The sequence below is a fragment of the Borostomias antarcticus genome (genome assembly GCF_949987555.1).
Source record: "Borostomias antarcticus genome assembly, chromosome: 12".
Taxonomy (NCBI): Eukaryota; Metazoa; Chordata; class Actinopteri; order Stomiiformes; family Stomiidae; genus Borostomias; species Borostomias antarcticus.
In genome coordinates this window covers 21,055,445-21,077,771 of record NC_140245.1, presented here as the reverse complement: position 1 = coordinate 21,077,771, position 22,327 = coordinate 21,055,445, and the positions used below count along the sequence as shown (strand labels likewise).

At 44.2% G+C, this 22,327-nt stretch overlaps 2 protein-coding genes across 2 annotated transcripts; one reads left to right on the top strand and one right to left on the bottom strand.

Annotated features, from left to right (window-relative positions):
* The first annotated feature begins 2,371 nt into the window (after positions 1–2,371).
* LOC311316171 (retinol dehydrogenase 7-like) lies at positions 2,372–10,522 on the top strand. Its single transcript, XM_084446973.1, has 5 exons — positions 2,372–2,458; positions 4,851–5,165; positions 7,689–7,947; positions 8,145–8,308; positions 8,675–10,522. Exons 2-5 carry the CDS (start codon positions 4,853–4,855, stop codon positions 8,896–8,898), a joined length of 960 nt encoding a protein of 319 aa, XP_084303099.1. The 5' UTR covers positions 2,372–2,458; positions 4,851–4,852; the 3' UTR covers positions 8,899–10,522.
* LOC311316170 (ATP synthase subunit beta, mitochondrial) lies at positions 10,062–15,660 on the bottom strand. The gene is made up of 10 exons (XM_084446972.1): positions 15,527–15,660; positions 14,450–14,623; positions 13,846–14,020; positions 13,386–13,507; positions 12,978–13,162; positions 12,476–12,634; positions 11,851–11,973; positions 11,241–11,453; positions 10,622–10,823; positions 10,062–10,200 (listed from the first exon to the last, which is right to left on the bottom strand). Exons 1-10 carry the CDS (start codon positions 15,627–15,629, stop codon positions 10,103–10,105), a joined length of 1,554 nt encoding a protein of 517 aa, XP_084303098.1. The 5' UTR covers positions 15,630–15,660; the 3' UTR covers positions 10,062–10,102.
* Between the last annotated feature and the right edge of the window lie 6,667 nt (positions 15,661–22,327).

Below are 22,327 nucleotides of genomic sequence, written 5' to 3'. Positions count from 1 at the left end.
CCTCAAAACACGTGCCGCTATTGGACACACAGACCAAGTTGGAACTTGGAGTCAAATGATTTGTTTTGAGGTAAGTGTCCTGTGGGTTTATGCTGTCAAAGAGGCCAGTGACCCCGCTAAGCAAAGAAAAGGAAAAGTAATGTTACAGAAACCTGCAAACGATTTACTTTTTCACGTGCTGCTGTGACATTGTTAACAAAGAAAATCAATTGCTTGTTAATGCAATATATCAATGAATCCAAGCCACAGTTCTCAATTATAGGTCCAAGTGTGGGATGTTCAACTATTGAAGAAGCTGCCAGAGAATCTATTTGTAATTCACAGAGGCCCTCCGCCAGGAAGAGGCTTCAGTCACCCAATATGAGTTCTGGTGTGTTGTAAAATGTGACACATAAATTATTTGTGAAGTATTTCTGTAGTATTTATGTGCGTGTTCAGGAGTTGGGATCTAAACACACTCACCATTCACCCTTAAGACAAATAAAGTGTGAATATAGTACATTTTCCTGAGTTGAGCTTGACTCAGTAAAACGTCTCTGAGGCCGTTGCTCTCGGTGCTGCCCCCAGAGACAGCTAGCGAGCAGGCCGCCCCTCTGACATGTAAACACTCTCATTCTACACATTCCTGTATGCTTGTGAGGGAAGTAAAATGATTATGCCTTCTCCACAAGCACCGGCCTTTCCCACAAGCACCTCACATGAAAGACTCATCGTGTCCGACATCTTGCCCCCCTTTGACTTAAAAAATGAATGATGTTATGCAGCCAGTGAGGCATAGAAAGGAAAGGCCATTAGGCAGAGCCTAATTGCTTGTGTATGTCCATCCCTCCATAAAGTGGATCTAGCTAGTCTATCCAGTAAGTCCTTTGAAATGCCAAACCAACTTCCCAGTTAATTCTTAGTTTGATAATAAAAAAAAGTGTGCTATGCCTTGTTACAATCATTCACCTTTAACACAGCAGCTTTTGTAAGTAAAGTAAGTAAAACTTTATTTCTATAACACTCTTCACAGCACGAGTGCAGAGTGCTTTACAGTGGAGATAAAAATACAAATCACACATCCAGAATACATTTAAAATACAAATACACATATAAAATACAGGCAGCTCCTACTGACAACATAAAAACCACAACAACATAGAAAAAATCAGCAGTTGAGCTACAGATGGCCAAATGCCTGCCTGAAGAGATGAGTCTTCAACTGTCTAATCTGAGTTCTCAGATGTTGAAGCTCTCAAGTCCTGGGGGAGTGCATTCCAGAGCCTAGGGGCCACCGCCCCAAAGGCTCGGTCCCCCTTAGTCTTTAGCTTGGTCCGAGGCACCACCAGGAGCCCCAGGTCAGATGACCACAGGGACCGGCTGGACGAGTATAGGTGGACGAGGTTGCAGAGGTAGGCGGGGGCTTGACCATGGAGGGCTCTGTAGGTGAACACCAGGACCTTGAACTGGATCCTGAGGTGCACTGGGAGCCAATGTAGGGAGGCAATGTTTCTAAGGTGGAAAAAGCAGGTGCGGGCCAGAGACTTTAAATGTATGTCGAGATGCAAAAATCAATCAAATCAAAAAACACCAGGATTTCTCAGGTTAGGGCGTACATTTCAATTTACGGACCCCATATGGTTTGACACCTTAGAGGCAACACTGTCTGAAGCTACAATCAGGACATCAGTCTTTGAGTTGCATTGAGTTGGAGGAAGTTGCTCGCCGTCCACTCCTCAATAGCGGACACTCATGCAGTATGTTTAGTTTTTCAAACCTATCAGGTTCAAAAGAGAAAAACAACTGGATATAATCCGCATAGCAATGATAAGAGATGCTCTTGAATTTGCTGATTATAAGGCCAAGAGGGAGCATGTAGAGAGCAAATAGAATCTGAGCTAAGACGGAACCCTGTGCCACTCCGCAGGAAAGGAGAGCAGAGTAAGACTTAAAAGGACCGACGGCCACAGCAAAACTTGTGCACTGACACTGCCACTGTGTGGCACAGTGGAGTTTATTAACTCCACTAGCACGAACCCAACTAGGCACAGAACCTATACATTGTGAACATGGTAGATATCTGTATTGAAAATGCCATGGTGGCCAATGGAAGCAGTTTCATCAAATATTTTTGTCCAGGGCAGATTTGTAAAAACTTCTGTAATTCTTTATGAAACAGATCCCACAGTGTAGGCTACTGCCTGTAGGGAAAGGGTCAGATCAGTGGTAAGTGTTAGGCTACTGGAGATATGGCGCCATCCGGTGGTTAGTTTGTGTCGTTTCGAATTAGGTTTTGAGCACATAAGGAAGCACAGTTTCTAATCTAATGCAGCTTTATTGGCCCGAACTACAGTACACGTGACATGTAGCCTACCGTATCTGGGTTCGGGTAGGCTGATCTGGATGTTCCCAGGGCTCGGGTCGGGTTAGCTTGTGTGTTGTACGGTTTTTTACTACTGAGGAATAATTCTGCTGCAAGGTAAGGTTCAAATGACACGCAGGCACATCGCGATGTATGTTAACTGTAATACAGTTTTGTAAAAACAAATTTGTGTATTTGCGATAAAGAAAGTTTAGGACTGTTGTAGGGTAAGTAGGGTGAGTTAAAATGCGTCATATGATCATATGCATTATGTTTTTCTTGTATTTTTTAGTTGTTATAACTTGTAGTCTAGCCTACTCTTTCTGGCGAGTAGCTAACTTTTTGGTTACTAGTTATTCAGGATTCAAGATCTGTTTATTAGCCATGTATATGGTTCACTCATAGCCTACTAGGAATTTGACTAGGGTTAAGCCATACCGTTGAAGACAACATAGGGCAGGGTGCAGCACATAACTTTTTTTTTCTTTTTTTTAACAGTATCGTATTTTGTATATTGCACTGTATTGTACTATTGACGATGTCAACTTTGCATTAAAATGACATGATGGGCCGAATAATAGTCATAAACATTCATAAAGATTCTTCATGTGTCATATCATTGTTATGACAGCATCATGTCAGTCTTATGCACACCCCTTTCTGATAATTAAGCTTACTAGGTCACGTTTATGACAGGTATTGGCTTGGTTAATGTCACGTTGTCATAGCAAAGACATTGACATGTTAGTCTCAACGTCACACCCATTAGAGTTCTTTGACACATTACGTGCGTTAATTACTGTATGCTACAGATCTCTCTATTATGTAGTAGCCTATAACGCAGCGACTCAACGTAGCCTAATATTTGAGTCTGGATATAGACTAATGTCGTCTTGGTTCATGTCAAGTTGTCAAAACAAAGACAGCAAAGTTACCAAATAATATTTACATGCAAACTGCAGACCGCTCGGTATTTCAAGAGGTTTAAGAGCCCCGTGAAAGAATGATCCTTTCTAAGCGTTGATCATTGACGAAGAGCAATTTTACCAGATAGCCTCCAGTACCCCCAGTGCACTTTGAAATTGACATAGGCTGTGTTAATCCTTCATGGCAGCCTTTCTAAATACGATAGTTCACCAATTCGGTCTCTGTTTTATTTCAGTAGCCTACAATGTTTCTAACTGGGGACACTGATTGTGCACATTTTTGTTGTAGTTATTCTCATCTGACACATTTCAACAGGATGTGGCAGTTGAATCAGTTAATTCAGGACCTGAACAGAACTGTACGCCTACCTGATAGATGTAACCCTGATATAGATGTAATAACCGATTATATAGATGTAATAACCGTTGACTAATGTCATAGTGTTGATTCTACTCTCCTCCTCCAGAACACAAACGTGACCCACAAACGTGACGTCACCTCGTGTTCCACCAGCACCGGCACCACCTCGATAGGGTGGGACAGGCCAGGGGGGTTCGGTATGCGGGGATACCAGGTTCGAGGATCCCGTGGTGGCGGGTCGAGGGGGGTCGACCTGTAAGGCCTCCCCTGCCTCCAAAGCTTCCCTGAGCAGACGGGTCACGTTTGTGTTCTGGTGCCGGTTTGCCATGATCACTTGGTTTTGACCGCGAGCGCCACTGTGGCCACTATAACCTCCATATCAATATGGTCCCGCCCCCAGAGAATGACTGACAGGCTGGTAGAACATGATAATGAAAATGCAATTGCATTTCGATTTGAATTTTGACACCAACAAAGCGTGGCATTACTTTGAAAATTAAATGTCAAATGGCTTCTTTTCAGCGAATGTGCATGAAAATTGAAATGCAAATCACACAAATGGATTATGATTTTCGATATTGAGTGAAAGAATGCATAAAGTTGAAAATGAAAATGCAATCCCAATTTGCATTTTCAAATTGCATGACAAAATAGAATGTTGAATTGTCAATTGAATAAAGAGGCCAAAAACCTTCCATGATAATGATAATGCAATCCCTTATTGGATTTCAAACTTCAATACATGCAGGTACATGAAAATGTAAATGCAAATCACACGATTGCATTTTAATTTTAATATTGAGTTAAAGAATGCATGCAAAAGTTGAAAATGAAAATGCAATCCCATTTGCATTGCCACTTTGAATAAAGAGGCCCAAAACCATTTATGAGAATGAAAATGCAATCCATTATTGCATTTCAAACTTCCATACATAACTGGTACATGAAAATGGAATTGCAAATCACACGATTGCATTTTAATTTTAATATTGAGTGAAATAATGCACGCAGAAGTTGAATCCCAATTTGCATGACAAAATAGAACATTGAATTGCCAGTTGAAAAATGCACTGCCATTTGAATAAAGACACCAAAAAACTTCCATACTTACGTAGCTACATTTGTGCTTCACTGATTCAACTGACTGTTGAATCAGTTCTTCACTCCGGGAAGGATTGCTTATCTCCCAGACGTCTTACACCTCTCTGTCCTGTTCCCTCAGACATGTACCTGTACCTCCTAGGACTGGTGGTCTTCTACTACCTGTACCGCTGGGTCCGGGAGATCCCACGGGTGCCCAACAAGTCGGACAAGTATGTCTACATCACCGGCTGTGACTCCGGCTTCGGGAACCTGCTGGCCAGGCACCTGGACAAGCTGGGCTTCCGCGTGATCGCCGCCTGCTTCACAGAGAAGGGCGAGGAGGAGCTGAGGAAGGCCTGTTCTGACCAGCTGACCACCACGCACCTGGACGTTAGCAAGAACGAGAGCATCGCCAAGGCCGCTGCGTTCATTAAAGACAAGGTCGGGGAAAGGGGTGAGTGAGTTTAGTTTGTTTAGTTTAAAAAGGACAGTGTGCACAGACATTGATCATATCGTGGAAATAAAAAGATGGGTGCACCAGATTTCCTGGGAATTTCCATCTGTAGACTTAACATTAAGCAACGAAACACAACAATCAACAATCTGGTGAATGTCCCTTCTGATCTCCTCTAGCTGAGCACTGTACACAACGGCCTGATTATTAGCATTGCGATACTGGAGACTAGAGACCTAAAAGGCTTATTTTTCAATGCTGGTCAGACATGAAATTCATAATTCATTCAGAGACACAGAGCCTGAATATGACCACGCAGACGGTCTGATGTTCAATTATCTGACAGATGTCTGTTCAGTTCTGGGGCATTGCTTTTCTAAATAATGTGATGTGATGTATCATGACAAAACTCGATGGGAAATATTGTGTATATATCTCACAATATTTCCCATTGAGTTTTGGCACCCTTCCACCGTGTTTCGTGAAAATTGGTCCAGTCGTTTTTGCACAATCCTACTAACAAACAAACAAACGCACACACACACACTCCCCCAAAAACATGACCCCTCGCCCTGCGCTGTCACGGAGGTAATGACATACAGGATAGAACTAAGTGCTTTCGAGAACCACCTCTGCAGGAACCCACTCCTGCACACACACACCCACATTCCCACACATGCCCTAAACCTAACCCCCAATCCTGACACCCTACACAGTCAAATACACCTTTGTTGGCTTTTGGTGTTATGGTCTCGACTCTCTGCATTGTGTTCGTGCCAACCATTACATTAATTTGCGACAACCTTAACACAATACGAGATGGTCTTGACAGCCACCCAAACAGGCTCCAACTGGAATGTGTAGGATTGTTGTGGAACACCGCCACCATCATCCAAATCTTCTCAATCTGTAATTCTAGTGGTTTAGCATTGTCAGGTATGAAACAACACCCGACACAACCCTCCCTGCCTTGTAAAGATTATATCTAATCCCATACTGTTTTGAATAACAGCCTGACAGAAGCTCATCTTCTCATCATTGATTAAACTTAAGGCTTTAGAGGTTCAGTAAGACAAAGCCCCAAAAGCTATAGCCAATTTCCCCACATCACCTACCAGAAGCTCAACTTGCTGGCTCACACAGCTCCTCAGCTCTCCTTGGATAGTTTTCTGAACAACAGGAAAGCACAGGAACACAAAGCAGTGTATCTTGCAAAGATGCCAGAAGTGTATTTTCTGCATATCATGAGAGTTTTGGCTTCAACTGCTTTCCTTGTTCCTAAACATCCTTCCTTGTGATGTAGACACTAATTTCTGGCCCTGTGACAGTTTCTACAGTCACTGTTCAGTGGGAACATATTGGAACATTCTCAAATAATTTCCCAAAATGTTTTCTTCACCCAGAGTATACCCCCGCACTAGTAAACGCCTCTTTAGCTCTCAAGCGCTGCCCTTCCATAATAAAATAAACACCATATGTAATGCACAGTACAGTAAAATAATAATAATAATAAAAATAATACTCCTGCCTTATGACCTATTCCACTGGTACTCTCACACACCCACACACACGCCCTTGCCCTAACCACTATACCAGACACCCTGTAGAATAAAAAGTTTATTTGCCATTTTTAATAAGAACAAGTACATTGGAATTCTTGTCATCGCTTGTCCGTACAGTATCTTATCAGTACTAATCAGTTCCTCATTCCAGTCCTACTGTAGGTATGCAGCTATCTTAAAACGTCCCAAACTGGCAAGTTACCAGTTGGCCTACCAAATGGGTTGGGGGGTGTCAGCAAGTAACAGTAAGATACATCCAAATTCAGGGAAGAATTTTTACAGCTCACTTATCTGGCCCCCGGGTGATTACTGTTTTTTTGCTTCCCTCTGGAATATGTAGAGAGTGGGTCGTATGCCCACCTCCCTTGTTCTCTGTAAAGCGCATTGTGTTGCCTCTTGGTATGAAATGCGCTATACAAATAAAGCTTTGATTGATTGATTGATTGATCCTACTCAGTACAAAGTATAATACAAAATACACAGAAAATGAACCATAAAAGGGGCCTTAAAATACTTATAATCACCCATATATATTTGATTTATTTGGCACGTTTAAAACAACAACAACAACAACAACAACAATACAAATTTTACATTTCATAGAACATTTGAATAAAAAAGACATGCCACGGAAACCGAAAAAAGGGGCTTGATGAGTGGGGTTCCCTAATGTATTTGTAGACATACATAAACACCAAAATACAGTCACATAACATTAATCATGAAATTTTAATCTATCAGTGTGTATCAGTGTGACAACAAAAACTGATAAAAACCAGGCCAGGTCACGCCTGGCTTATGTGTGTTGGCTGGCTTGTTTCTGTGCGGGACTGGTAGGACGGTAATGTCTGATAAATAAAGATGGGTCTTGTCACCTGGACACATCAGTTCCAATGCTGTATAATTAGACATACTCAATCTTTTGTGTCCACCAGTTGACTGATCTTGTTTGACCTCCTAGGACTGTGGGCAGTGGTGAACAACGCGGGTGTGGCCGTGCCCTCTGCCCCCTGTGATTGGCTCACAATCAACGACTACAAGTTCATGCTGGACGTGAACCTGAACGGGGTCATCGCCGTGACGCTGAGCGTCCTGCCACTCATTAAGAAGGCCCGGGGTCGCGTGGTCAACATTGCCAGTGTGTTTGGAAGGATTAGTCCAGTCGGGGGACCTTATACTGTCTCCAAGTATGGAGTGGAGGCCTTTAATGACAGCCTTAGGTAAAAAACAGTTCAACTTCCTTGTAAATCTTGTTCTTGGTGATTTTACATAATTCCGCTAGTTTCTGAAGCAACTATTGAAGGGAAGATTGTGTTAATGCAACTTCTGTGCATTAAACAAATCAACTGAAACCTCAGTAAAAAAGACAACAGAAGCTTCACACAATAGACTGATCAAGACATGTTTGGTTCTTCAGGTTGAACATGAAACCATTCGGAGTCAAAGTCCTCTGCATCGAGCCCGGCTTCTTCAAGACCGCGGTGACTGACCCTGTGGTGGTGGAACGCAACATCAAGCTGCTATGGGACAGAATGCCCCAGGAAGTCAGAGACGATTATGGACCCGACTACCTGGACAAGGGTAACGTGAACACTCATGGTTTTATATTTTTTAATTGTTTTGTGCTGTTTAATTGTTGAGACAAAGTCAGCCTAGGCCTGTCTATATGGGGAAATTTGGCGTTTCAGCAGTAGAAAAATTACAGCAAGGTTGGAAAAGAAAACACTAGATACAAAATAGTAGCATGAAAAAAGGAAGATGTACAGCATGTGTACAGTAAAGAATAGAATAAAAAATATGTACATACATACATCCAGTCTGTATAAATAATTAATAGTCTAGTTTTTCCAAGTACGACCCCCAACATTCTCTATCAAATTAAAACAGTTTGGTTTCTATTGTAGAAAAGCACACGCGTTCACCTGTTCCCTCCTGCTTCCCTCACAGTGGGCGTGTTGATGACGGAGAAGCTGGCCAAGATGTCCGACGGAGACCTGATGAAGGTGGTCAGCTGTATGGAGCACGCCGTCTCGGCCGTACGCCCTCGGACGCGCTACTCCGCCGGGTGGGACGCCAAGCTCTTCTGGCTCCCTCTGTCCTACATGCCAAGCGCGTTTGCAGACTACCTGCTTCTCAAGGAGGCCATCTTACCAGCGAAGGCAGTCTCTTAATGCTGTGTAGTTACTTCATTGCCAATACCCTAAGACCTAAGGACTACAGCTTGTTTGTATCAATTTTCATTTTTTAGTATACTCGCTACCGGCCAAGGTTTTTTACTATAATTTTGCATTATTTTCCATAGCCATGTTTAACCTGCACATGCACATAGCCAACATTTGGTTTCTGTAGTTGGTTCATGGGGTGTTGCAACAGGAAGTGACTTCTCCATTTGAAGCCCAACCTTGAAAGACAAGAGGCCATCTAAACTGGGAAATCCAAGGTCAAGTGATAATGTTGAAACAGAGATAGTACTTTCCTGATTATCTTGTCCTTGGTATGCTGATAAACTGTACTGAGTACTGAGGGTCAAATGGGCAATAATAGATGTCACATTGAAAGAAAAGACTCACATTTTACCACGATACACTGGATTCAATGCATTTCCATTAGAACTTAGAAGGTATTGGAAGGTGACCTGTGATATAATACAAATGGATTAGGCCAAGCATGTCTAGCAAATACAAAGGTGGCTCAAATGGATTTTGCATTCCATGACCTTCTCTTTCCCAAACTCAGGAGGTACAATACAGCACACACTCTATAATTAGTTGACAGTCCAACTTTTGCTCAGGGCATCAAAAGATGAAACATTTACATATTTTTCTTAATCAAGTTCATTTGAGTTTATTACCATTGGATCAGCCCATCTTAACCTCTGTCTGTTCATGCTCAAGGAATCTGTACTCTACAGCTACGCAGAGAATAACACCTCACAATCTGGATCATATTTGCTATGATGCTCGTATACACCGGGCAAAGGAATGACAAAGCTCCAGATTTGGACAGTTGCTTTATTTCACCATTCTGTTTTGAATGTCAAGCGGCAACATTGTACACTGTACAGGAAGCTTACACTGGCTAACCGGCGCCACCTAGTGATCATTTGTGGTAAGGGACATCACAAAATGAATGCCAGAGGAATAACTGATAATTTTAATACAACACACTTAAACACCTAGGAAATATACATTTGAGTCCAACCCAGGTTGTAGTTTATGTCAAGACAGATCTTTATTCCATCTTCTTTCATTGGAAACATTAAATACATTTTTTTGTTGAAGATGACAAGACGGGTAAATTTGCATTTTACAAACCAAGTGCTCCTACCACAGAACCCTCCTTTCTCCATCCCCCTCGACAACAGTCAAGAAGAGTTTATGAGTGCTCCTCAGCCAGTTTGGCAGCCTTCTGGACCACCTCCTCAATGGCGCCCACCATGTAGAAGGCCTGCTCGGGAAGGGCATCGTACTCGCCTGGGGAAAGAACCACCAGAATTATATCACTACAAAAACTCATTATAGACATTATATTTTTACATTAGTCATTTAGCAGACACTTATCCAAAGCTAAAACTTACTTACAATAATTACATTTAACGTAGGTAGTCAGTGTACTACTTCTAGTGCCAGAACTCACAAGTGCATCTCCTTTCTAAATGTGACCAAGAGGATAATCTAGTGCTGAAGCCAAAGTGCAAGAGTAGCAAAATATAAATATATACAATGATTGCTACAACGCACAAGATGTGAGAATTTGTCAATCAAGGATATATATTAAAAAAAAGAAAAAAAGTGACATTGTGTGTGATTTATCCCATTTCCATCACATTAGTCACACCACCACCATCATCAACTCTGCTAAAGACAATGGTCTAGTAGTAGAACTGGTACGTACCAGCCAGAATGCTCTGGAAGCCAGAGATGGTTTCTTTCAGGGGCACCAGTTTGCCGATGTGGCCGGTGAAGACCTCGGCCACCTGGAAGGGCTGAGACAGGAAGCGCTGGATCTTGCGGGCGCGGGCCACGGTCAGCTTGTCCTCCTCAGACAGCTCATCCATACCCAGGATGGCAATGATATCCTGCAGGGACTTGTAGTCCTGAGGGGCAGGAAAAATTGCAGGCAGTCGGTTAGCACAGGGTTCCCACCAAGTCAAATGTCACATTCCCTGACTTTCAATGACTAAAAAGCCGAAATTTCCATGACCTGTAAAGAACAGGAAAACTTGACAAGCAGGGAGAGGATAAATGGCAGCTGAAAAATACTGACGCTGAAAATATTACATTTTGATGAATGGCAACTCAACACACTACAACTCAACACACTACAAGCAAAAATCTCTGATATTCCATGACTGGGCCCAAAAATGATCATATCCCCCCACTTTCCATGTCTGGAATAGACTTAAACTCCATCATATTCCAGAAATTCCATGACCAGTGGGAACCCCGTTAGCATCATCCATCAGCATCATCCATCACCATCATCGGCACAGCCGTGGGTTGACGTGACAAACCTGGAGGATCTTCTGCACGCCACGGGCCACGTCATAGTGCTCGGCTCCCACGATGTTGGGGTCCATGATACGGGAGGTGGAGTCCAGGGGGTCCACGGCGGGGTAGATGCCCAGCTCGGCGATGGCGCGGGACAGCACGGTGGTGGCGTCCAAGTGAGCGAAGGTGGTGGCGGGGGCGGGGTCAGTCAAGTCATCAGCCGGCACGTAGATGGCCTATTGGACAAGAGAAGAGAAGAGCGCTCGGCTAAGTACACTGACTGCACTCCAGAAAGCAAAGAACAGGCACTCACGGAACAGACAGGACAGTCTTGGAATTTATATCGGGCAAACATGCGTTAGGCCATCATCAGCAATGATCAATTCTAAGACTATACTGTATTCCATGAGGGATGATTCTTTGCTTCTTCAACTATATCTCCCTACCGGGATCCCGTGACGATTCTCAAACCAGGAGTTGAGCGCACTTCTACGATTCGCCTCATCTGCACTCCAGAAACCTCTTCCTTGCGCGCGCTCAACAGGATCGGGCCGTCTTCACTCCACACTAGTTCATTCAGGTCAGTTATAATGAGGACTGGGTGTCCCAAGTGCACACGAGCTGCGGTCTTACCTGCACAGAGGTGATGGAACCCTTCTTGGTGGTGGTGATTCTCTCCTGCATGGTACCCATGTCAGTGGCCAGAGTGGGCTGGTAGCCCACAGCAGAGGGGATACGACCCAGCAGGGCAGACACCTGGAGAGAAGACGGAATATGGTAAATGACTATGACCTACATAGCGCTTTTATCCAAAGCGCTTTACACACACACCGATGGTGGCAGCTGCCACGCAAGGTGCTAGCCTGCTCATTGGGAGCAATTTGTTGTTCAGTGTCTTGCCCAAGGACACGTCGACATGTGGACAAGAGGAGCCAGGATTCGAAATGCTGACCCTACGATCACTGGACGACCCACTCCATCTCCTGAGCCACAGCCACCCCAATGAGAGAGACGGAAGGGAGGGGATTAGAGCAAAGGATCAGATGTGAACCACTTCGGTTTTCTGTGACATTTGTCTTCCTGATTCAAATGACCCATTAAATCATTACCGTGTCCACTTGCTCATATCTGGTTTGGGCCCAAAAAACAAACAAAAAAATTAGCAGTTTTTAATCAATCAAGCGACAAACAGCAAATCCCCTGCCGTGTTGGTCATGGTGTTATATAATAAGACAAAAAGGTTTGACCCCTGGCTGACCTCTGAACCAGCCTGGGTAAAGCGGAAGATGTTGTCGATGAAAAGCAGCACATCCTGACCCTCCTGGTCACGGAAGTACTCGGCCACGGTCAGCCCAGTCAGGGCCACTCTGGCGCGGGCACCGGGGGGCTCGTTCATCTGCCCGTACACCAGCGCCACCTATGGGAGGGAGGATAGGGTGGCATCAGGACCTGGGTCACAGCATAAGGGAATTACATGAACGTGGGGGCGGAACATGTGCTGAGGAACGTCAAGCGTTTGACAGGCAGATAATTTGAAACTGTACTACACACATCACACAACCTTTAGCAATGTGAGCCAACCTTTAACAATGTGCCCCTTGCTATTTATTACATTGTATTTTGTAGTTTAGTGTCTACACTGTACAGCACTTTTGTCAACGACGGTTGTTTTTAAATGTGCTTTATAAATAAAGTTTGAGCTGAGTTGAGAATGTGTTTGTCTCATGACAGGTCAAACCATGACCAGGTCAGGTTGTCACCTTGGAGGTGCTGTCCTTCAGGTTGATGACACCGGACTCGATCATCTCATGGTACAAGTCGTTGCCCTCGCGGGTTCGCTCTCCCACTCCGGCGAACACGGAGTAGCCACCATGGGCCTTGGCCACGTTGTTGATCAGCTCCATGATCAGTACAGTCTTGCCCACACCGGCACCACCGAACAGACCTGACGCAATCACAGTCAGCCATCAGGTCAGCTCACAGACAACGAGCTTGAAAGACGACCTGATAAAGGTCATACGACCGAAACTTTAACAAACTGACTGCGAGTGAAGACAAGCGTGTGGCAGCTCTCCCTCTCTACTAAGATGTCAGCTCACGCATCAACAGTGACTTGTCTATCACTTGTTGTCATTTTGTGTGTGTGAGAGGTTGTTCCATCCACGCACCGATCTTGCCTCCCTTGGCATAGGGAGCCAGCAGATCCACCACTTTGATGCCAGTCACCAGGATCTCCTGCTCCACACTCATGTCAACAAACTCTGGGGCCTCAGCGTGGATGGGGGCAGTCCTGATGAGGAAAAAAAAAAACAAATACAAAAGTGTCAATACCTCCACTACAACTCCCCAAAACTCATCCCACCAGAAACTTGTGATACTTTGTAGGCTTAAAACAAAAAGGTATCGCACACCAAGGTGCTATTGTGAGGTGATGATCACTGGAAGAACTGATCATAAGAAAGAAAAATAAAAAAGTGTGGCACACTGGCTCCATATGCAGTCATTTTATTTTGATGTTTCGGCCTGTTGGCCCTCTTCAGAATCTCTGTAGGTTTAGTCATCATAGACAAATGACAGTTGGCGTAATTGTGCCCCACTGCCAGAGGAGCAATGAAAACCAGAACTCACTGTTGGGTGGAGATTGGCCCTCTCTCATCAATGGGCTCGCCGATGACATTCATGATCCTGCCCAGGGTCTCGGGGCCCACAGGGATTCTGATGGGGGCACCAGTGTCCAGCACCTTCTGGCCACGGACTAGACCCTCAGTACCGTCCATAGCGATGGTGCGCACAGTGCTCTCCCCTGAAAGTAAACATGGCAATTTAAAACATTTCAGAATCAGTTTTACTGCCAGGTAAGTTTATACACATACTAGGAATTTGTTCTGGTCAGTTGGTGCATAGCACTGATGGGCAGACAACATTAGACAGGGTGCAGGACCAGACGGGACAGTGCAAATGACAGAACACAAAATGTTGTGCAATGTGTGTATATACAGTGTACACAATGCAGTAATGTGTGTGTGCGATATTTTAGATATACACAATATGTGTGCCATTGTGATGTGTGTGTGTGTGCAGTGAGAGCCTATGCAGAGTACAGTTAGGGGCCATGCACAAGTAGTCCAACAGGGACAAGTAGTCCAAATTTACAAATTAGGGCTGCAGTTGAAAGTGACTTCAGCCTGAAACAATCACAAGTGCACTGGCTGAATGAACGAGATGAACTTACCAAGATGCTGTGCCACCTCCAGAACGAGCCTAGACTCGCGGCCAGCCACCTCCAGGGCGTTGAGGATGGGAGGGAGGCCCTCATCGAACTGGACGTCGACGACGGCACCGATGACCGCTACGATACGCCCATGTGCAATGGCGGCAGCTGCAGCCGGTGCGGCATAGTCTCTCCCTGAGAAAGTATATAAGACCAGTGGCCGTGAGCTGCTTGCCGCGTTCTACACTATGACCTTGCCGTTTCGATACCAACAAAAATGTTAACACTAAAAACGCGAACGACATGCAGATGATAGCCATGACAGGCGCTGCAATGTCTGCTGGTCGTGGTTGTCCTGCAACTGCGCTCAATGTCAAGTAACTTCTCGGCCATGTTATGCAGTCAAATCCGTCTATGCTAGCATTACTAGGTAAAACTCAGTATAGAAAATACACTATACTAATAAAATCGCCATGGGATCATATCTTATTAGATTTCATTGCAAATGAAATGCGCACGGAGCAATGAATGAGCGTTTGCTAGCTATCGCTAATGCTAGATAGCCAGGCGCACTCGCTTTCTGAAGGGAGGACGAGCGATCTGTGGTGATCAAAATACAATGTGATAATCTGGCAGGCTAGCTAGCTACATAGCCAACGTTACCATGATCGCAGTGCAATGTAAATACGTTAGTTGTCTATTATTGTGCTTGTTCTCACTCGCTTGTCAACCAAACCTACCAAGCGGAACATTGCGCTAGCTAGCTGGGCAGGCTAGCGGGAGCCAAAGACGCCTCATGTCATGACACATAAAGGTCATTTCTGTTTGGATGACAATGAGGACGTGTTGCCGTCTCCAATTGGGTTACACGGGTGTATTGTGCATGAACTACATCAATTACACAGATTATAGGTTGAAAAATAATACCGGTTTATGACACTAGTCTTTTTACAAATCTGAGGCCTGACAGAACCCAGTGTTTAGCGAAGCTAGCTAGCTAACTTAGCTAACTAATCTTCCTGTCCCCGGCCTACCGCCAAACTACTTCTTTCTCAATACATTTTCGCAGCAAAAGTCTCATGCAATTGCTGGACATACGTGAGAGGACAGCCGGGGATCCAACGAGGGCCTTCAGGGGCTGGACCCCAGGCTTCAGAGCCTGCAGAGCCCCGGTGCAACAGCGTCCAACAGCTCCCAACATTGTCAAAATGGCTGAAGGTGGAAGAGACAGACGAACTTGAGGCTTTATAATGAACGACCGGTGAGCTCGACTGAGCGTGCGTGCAACGTCAGGAACTTGACAGAGCATGCGCACTCAACATACACCACTGACAGGCACTCAACACTCCAGTACTCTGGACGTCCTGTACACATTAACACTTAGCAATGTAGTCACTCGCATAATTTGTGTTGCCTGCATGGCATTGCAACATGATCATTAACTCAAACGACACCAAACTTAATGTCAAATTGAAAAAAGCCCATCAAACGTATCACTGGTGTAATAAGGCTGTAAATAAATTGCTCGCTCTCTCTCTCTCTCTGTGTTGGGAATGTAGTCCCAAGTGAGACAAAACTTTCATACGCTCTGACCTTGCAGGAATTTTGAAGTCCATCACTCTGATTTCTTCATAAACTGTAAAACCTATCAAACCTATCTCCTCCCACATTTTTTGTTCAATTGACACCAAAATTGATATACTGCATCTTCAGACTGTCCTTACCAAACAATTCTCACAGATTTTTGAAATAATGAAAAATTGAGCCCACAGCGCATCAAAAGGTTTTACTGTTAACAGTTCTGTATACAGTTCCTACGAATTCTCGCCAAATCAATGTCTGATCATCCTCATAAAAAGTAACAATATTGGCAACATATCCCAGATGTAGTGTGATTTATTTCTGAATTTTATGTCAAAAAATGAATTTTTCACAGTATTCTGAATTATACCTTCAAATGGTCAATGGAAAAGAACTTGATCTAAATCTAACTCCTCCCACATTTTTTTTCAATTGCAACCAAAATGCACACCCTGCATCATCAGACAGCCCACACCAAACGATCCAGACAGATTTTTGAAATATCAAAAACTGTGCGCATGATGCATCAAAATGCTTTACTATTAGCAATACTGTACTTTACTACAAATTCTCGCTCAAAACATGTCCAATGTTCATGAAAAGTCAGGGCAAAATTGTCATGAAAGGGTAGATGTAGTGTGATTTCTTTCAGAATTATCTCAAAAATTGAATTTTTTTAAAATATGTTTAATTCTGTCCTCTGAAACGAACATTTCATACTGAGAAAACTACACTACCCACAATCCAACGCAAGCTCCACCAATCGGAGACGTCGCTGTTGGCAACCCTACCCAGCCCCCCATTGATTGATTGGCCACTGACTGAGCACACAGCTGCTAAAGATAATGTTCAATTATGAAGAAAAGCAAACAAAACCTGTAAAAATGAATAAACATATATCATCCCACATTCAGCGATAGTGTATTCAGCCTGTTATTTTGACTATTTTGGTTCTTGAAGTGGTGTTTTTGCAGCGAACTTTTAACATTGAAGTCAACGGGCACTTCCGCACCCCTCATTACGTCAGACTGACCAATATGGCAGCTGAGGTGAATAAGGCGAATTGCTCATGGAGGTATAGGGAATTGCTCCTAAACTTGAAATTGCCTGGCCCCGCCTCATCGCTGCGTAGAAGTTTAATTCCCTTTTTTCTTTGCACAAGTACTCTTTTCGTCCACTAGAGTGTAGTGTTGCATTAGGTGGGTGATTCATACCTGATGATGGGGAGCATTCAGTGATTACTGCATTGTGTGACTGCTACAGTATGTGTAGAGCCAGATATTCTACCTAAGAATATATAGAGAATATATTTAGCTAAATAGTATATGTACTGCACTATATAGCGCTTTTATCCTCCAAAGCACTTTACGATGGCCGCTCATTCACCCATTCACACACCAATAAGACGAGATAGGACTTTATTGATCCCCCCAGGGGGAAATTTGGCATTTCAGCAGTTGAAAATTACACAAAGGTTGGAAAGGAGATAAACATTAGACAGAGTAACAAAAAAGAAAGAGACAATAGATGAGGGGGGGGGGGGGGGGGGGGAGTAGAAACATAAAAAAGGCATATCAGGGGCTATATACATCCATATATACAGTAAGTGTGCAGTATAGAATAGAATATGATATACCGGTATATGTACATCCATCATTCAGTCTGTATAAATAGTATAAATGTAAAGTATATAAGTCTAGGAGTACATGATATATATATATATGTACAAGATATATATCTACCCACATACAATCAGTCTGTATAAATATATAACTATACAAGTATATGAGTCAAGGAGTATAAATATATATATATACATACATACATACATACATACATACATACATACATACATACATACATACATACGGTGTACACCTCTATAACACACGGAACGCTCAGGTACTGTTGTATAGTCTGATGGCCGCTGGCACAAAGAAACATCTGAACCGTATTGCACCTGGGTGGGATGAGCCTGTGGCTGAAAAGGCTCCCCGTCTGCCACAGCTCGCCATGGAGGGAATGGGAGGGGTTGTCTATGATAGACTTCAGTTTATCCCTCATCCTCCTCTCTGCCACAGACTCCAGGCTGTCCAGTTGTTGCCCCACGATGGAGACAGGCCTCCTCACCAGCTTGTTCAGCTTGTTTGACTCCCCCGACTTGATGCTGCCTCCCCAGCAGGTGACAGCAAAGAACAGTGCGCTGGCTATGAGACACTGGTAGAACATCCTCAGTAGACTGCTACACACTTCGAACGGACCTGAGCCTCCTGAGGAAGAACGGTCTGCTTTGTCCTTTCCTGTAGAGAACCTCAGTCTTGTCAGTCCAGTCCAGTTTGTTGTGCAATGACACTTCGACACGCTGCCAGGAGAAGGTGGAATCGAACATGGAACCTTTTGATTCCCAGACGACTATTCTACCGAACTACTGCCACCCCAAATATCAATTCATCGCTGCCTCTAAAAATATAAATGTGAACTAAATGTATGCCAATAAGTTCTTTGTATAAATAGTGATACAACAGTCTGAAGTGCTGTTTGTCCTTCAGTCCATACCAATATCCACGCCCTGCAGGCCAAAGCTGACAGTGATTGGGACCATGTATGTAATATATACTGTAGACATTCCAAACATGGTTCAGTCTGGATAAAAAGACAGATTTTCTGTACCTTTGTGTTGTATCCCTGGGCAATTGCTGTTTCAATTCTCCACAAAGCTATTCAGTCAATAAAGGGAATCCTCCAACTCATTTATCATTAAGGGTTTTGGAAAACAGGTGTTAACATTCACTGATGAAACAGATTTTCAAAAATCAAATGTTTTTTTATTTGATCACTCAAAGTACAATCATATTAAATTCATACAGGGCAGACATCATTGATATATCATCAGATCTCATGTTCAAAAGTAGATTGCCCTGCACAGCTCAGATATTCTCCTATTGGTGCTGGATATCATCAGATCTTTTGAGAAGTCCCTTGATCTTTTTTGGATGCACGACAGGGTCCCTTTTATCTGCACTTCTGTATCTGTGCATGTAGGCCTGGTTAATGTGTGGTCATTTGTACTGTATTTGTATCTCAGACCAAGAAAACACAAAAGATTTGTTAGTGAGTGAACTTGCCAAAAAGGTGGAGATCATATCTCAAAATCACATAGCAGGAAAATAGGTTAGGATGTCCTCTATTGGTTCCATATGTTTCTTCATGTGTTGATGTGTCTTCAATCACTGAGCAATCCTATTTATCATTACAAGGTCAGCTTGTACAGTACAAGGTACTTGATTTCCCCCATGTTTATTATGTTGTCCTTTCTCGTCTTGCCATGTCACCTTTATGTGTTTCTGTTCTTTAGAGTCCGCGCCCTAATTTGGTGTGTGTTTAAATAACAGTGACTATGACTAAGGTAGTCCATGACTTGACCTCTATGAAATGGACTCGCTCCACAGGAAACTTTTGATTTATGACAGATATACAGCTGGATGAAATTCTGTTGGGAAACACATTTCCTCTTTCCAAGCATGACTAGCACTTCACAGCTCATGAATACATGCACAGCGATGGAGGTAGGGGGTATAATCACAATCAGAATCAGAAATCGTTTATTGCCATTCAGTTTTACAACGTGCTAGGAATTTGCTTTCTGGCGAGGTGCGTCGCATTTAGACAACAAGAAGTTTCTTCATTTCTTCAGCTGCCTCAGGAACTACATCCTCTGCTGTGCCTTCTTCGCGAGAGAGCTGGTGTTTAGTTCCCATTTTAGGTCCCATTTCCCATTTAGGAAGCGGAAGCAATCGACAGTGGACACTGGGGTGTCGCTCAGTGTGATGTGGGGAAGGAGATTGGTTTCTTCCTGAAGTCTACGATCATCTCCACTGTCTTGAGAGCGTTGAGCTCCAAGTTGTTTTGGCCGCACTAGGACAGCAGCTGGTCGATCTCCCACCTATAGGCAGACTCGTCTCCCTCAGAGATGAGTCTGATGAGGGTGGTGTCATCCGCAAACTTCAGGAGCTTGAGAGACTGGTGGCTGGAGGTGCAGCTGTTGGTGTACAGGGAGAGCGCAGGGGAGAAAAGACGCAGCCTTGTGGGGAGCTGGTGTTGATGGACATGGAGTCGGAGATGTTTTTGCACAGCTTCACGTGTTGTTTCCTGTCAGACAGGAAGTCAGTGATCCACCTGCAGGTAGAGTCAGGCACATGCAGCTGGGAAAACTCGTACTCCAGTGTAAGCGGGAGGATGGTGTTGAAGGCAGAGCTGAAGTCCACAAACATGATCCTGGTGTAGGTGATTGCGTGTTCCAGATGCTGAAGAATGTAGTGAAGGGCCATGTTTACTGTGTCGTCCACAGACCTGTTCGCTCTGTAGGCAAATTGCAGAGGGTCCAGGAGTGGATCTGTGATGGATTTGAGGTGCAGTAGAACAAGGCGCTCTTCATTACTACAGAGGTCAGAGAGACAGGCCTGAAGTCATTTAGGCCGGTGATCTTTGCCTTCTTGGGGAGGTCTTGAAGCACGCTGGTACATGGCATGTCTTTAGTGAGGTGTTAAAGATGTCTGTGAACACCGGGGACAGCTTATCAGCGCAGAACTTCAGCAAGGAGGGGGAGACAGAGTCTGGTCTGGCCGCTTTCCGGGGGTTCTGTCTCTTGAACAGGCGGTTCTCTTCCTTTTCTAGGATGGTGAGGGGCTGTGCTGCAGTGGGAGGGGCAGCTGTGGAGAGGTCCAGGTCCTTGTTGGAATGGGGGTTGGGTTGATGGGGCATTGTTTGTCAAATCTGCAGTAGAACTCGTTCAGGTCTTGGCCAGGCGTGGGTCGTCAGTGGACTGGGGGATTTCGGTTTCTAGTTGGTGATCTGTCTCAGGTCTTTCCAGACAGAGGGGTTGTAGATTGTAGACTGCAATTGTGAGTTTTACTCAGATTAAGCTTGCCTGGCAACTTGTTGGAACGTGCGTATTGTAAATGGGGGTTATTTTCTTGAATTACATGAGAGTGTATGACAATGGTTTGGGTTTGCCAATCACACAAACCGTGTCACTGACTCTTCCTGTCTGTATACAGTGTCCACTGTATGCACTGCAATATATGCAGTGAATGTATTTAAATCGAAATGAGCAGGACAGTGGTGCAGTACTTAGCACTGGCAGGCGTGCCATCCAGAGGGCGGTGAAGACAGCACAGAAGATCATCGGCATGGAGCTCCCCGCAATCAAGGATCTCTACAACCAATGCTGCCGCAGGAAGGCCATCTCCATCACAAAACACACCAAGCACCCCAGCTGCCACCTGTTAATACCTCATACCTGCTCATCTCGCCAGAGAGACGGGAGATGGCTGAGCATCATAACCATGAAGGAAAACTTCCACAACAGCTTCTTTCCTGACGTGGTCCGCAAGCTCAACAGCAGCGATAGACTGACACTGAAGACACTCCTCGGACAGATTCTGCCCCCCCCACCCCCATGATCCATTATCCCCCCCTGCCCTGAACAGACAGCTTTTTAACCTGTCCTCACATATGCTCTTCTGGTTGAATGGGCCAAAATCCCACAGACACACTCCAAAATCTTGTAGAAAGCCTGAAGAGTGGAAGCAACTCCACATTAACGCCTATGAATTTAGAATGGGATGTCATAAAAGCTCCTGTAGGTGTAATGTGTAGGTGTCCCAATACATTAGTTCATATAGTGTATATGTGTATTACTATATATACTGTATCTACACAGCCTGTATGTATGTATGTATGTATGTATGTATGTATGTGTATCTATCTTATCTTATCTCATCTTGTGTGTGCTGAGCTCAATTAAGAACCCCCCCTCCCCAAGAACCCCCATAAATTCTGCAGTGCCGTATGTAGACAATGCCGCTTGTGTAGCGTTCACTTCCAGCACGTACTGTACACACGGATACGGAGTATATGGAGGCCTAGTTTGTGTGTGTGTGTGTATGTGTGTGTTCCTTCATCTGTCACACATGTACCAGAGCCTCTAACTGGGAGCGCTCACCACAGTTGATTTTTCCCATTGCCAGTACATTTAGCTTTGTAGGCCTACATAAAAAACTATGGTTGGTGTCTCAGTAAAAATATTCTACAAAGGAGCCTGTCAACTTTGTAAATCCACAGAGTTCAGAGCCTGAGGTGTTTAGTAACCCTTTTGGTGCTTGTTCTAAATGTGAGGATTCGCATAGGTTTTCGGGGTTAGGTACAATTATCATTAGGTGGGCTAGCTTGTAGAAGCTAGCCCAACTTGTAATAGTCCCACTATTTCTTTATTAGGTGGGCTAGCTTGTAGAAGCTAGCCCAACTTGGGATATTCCC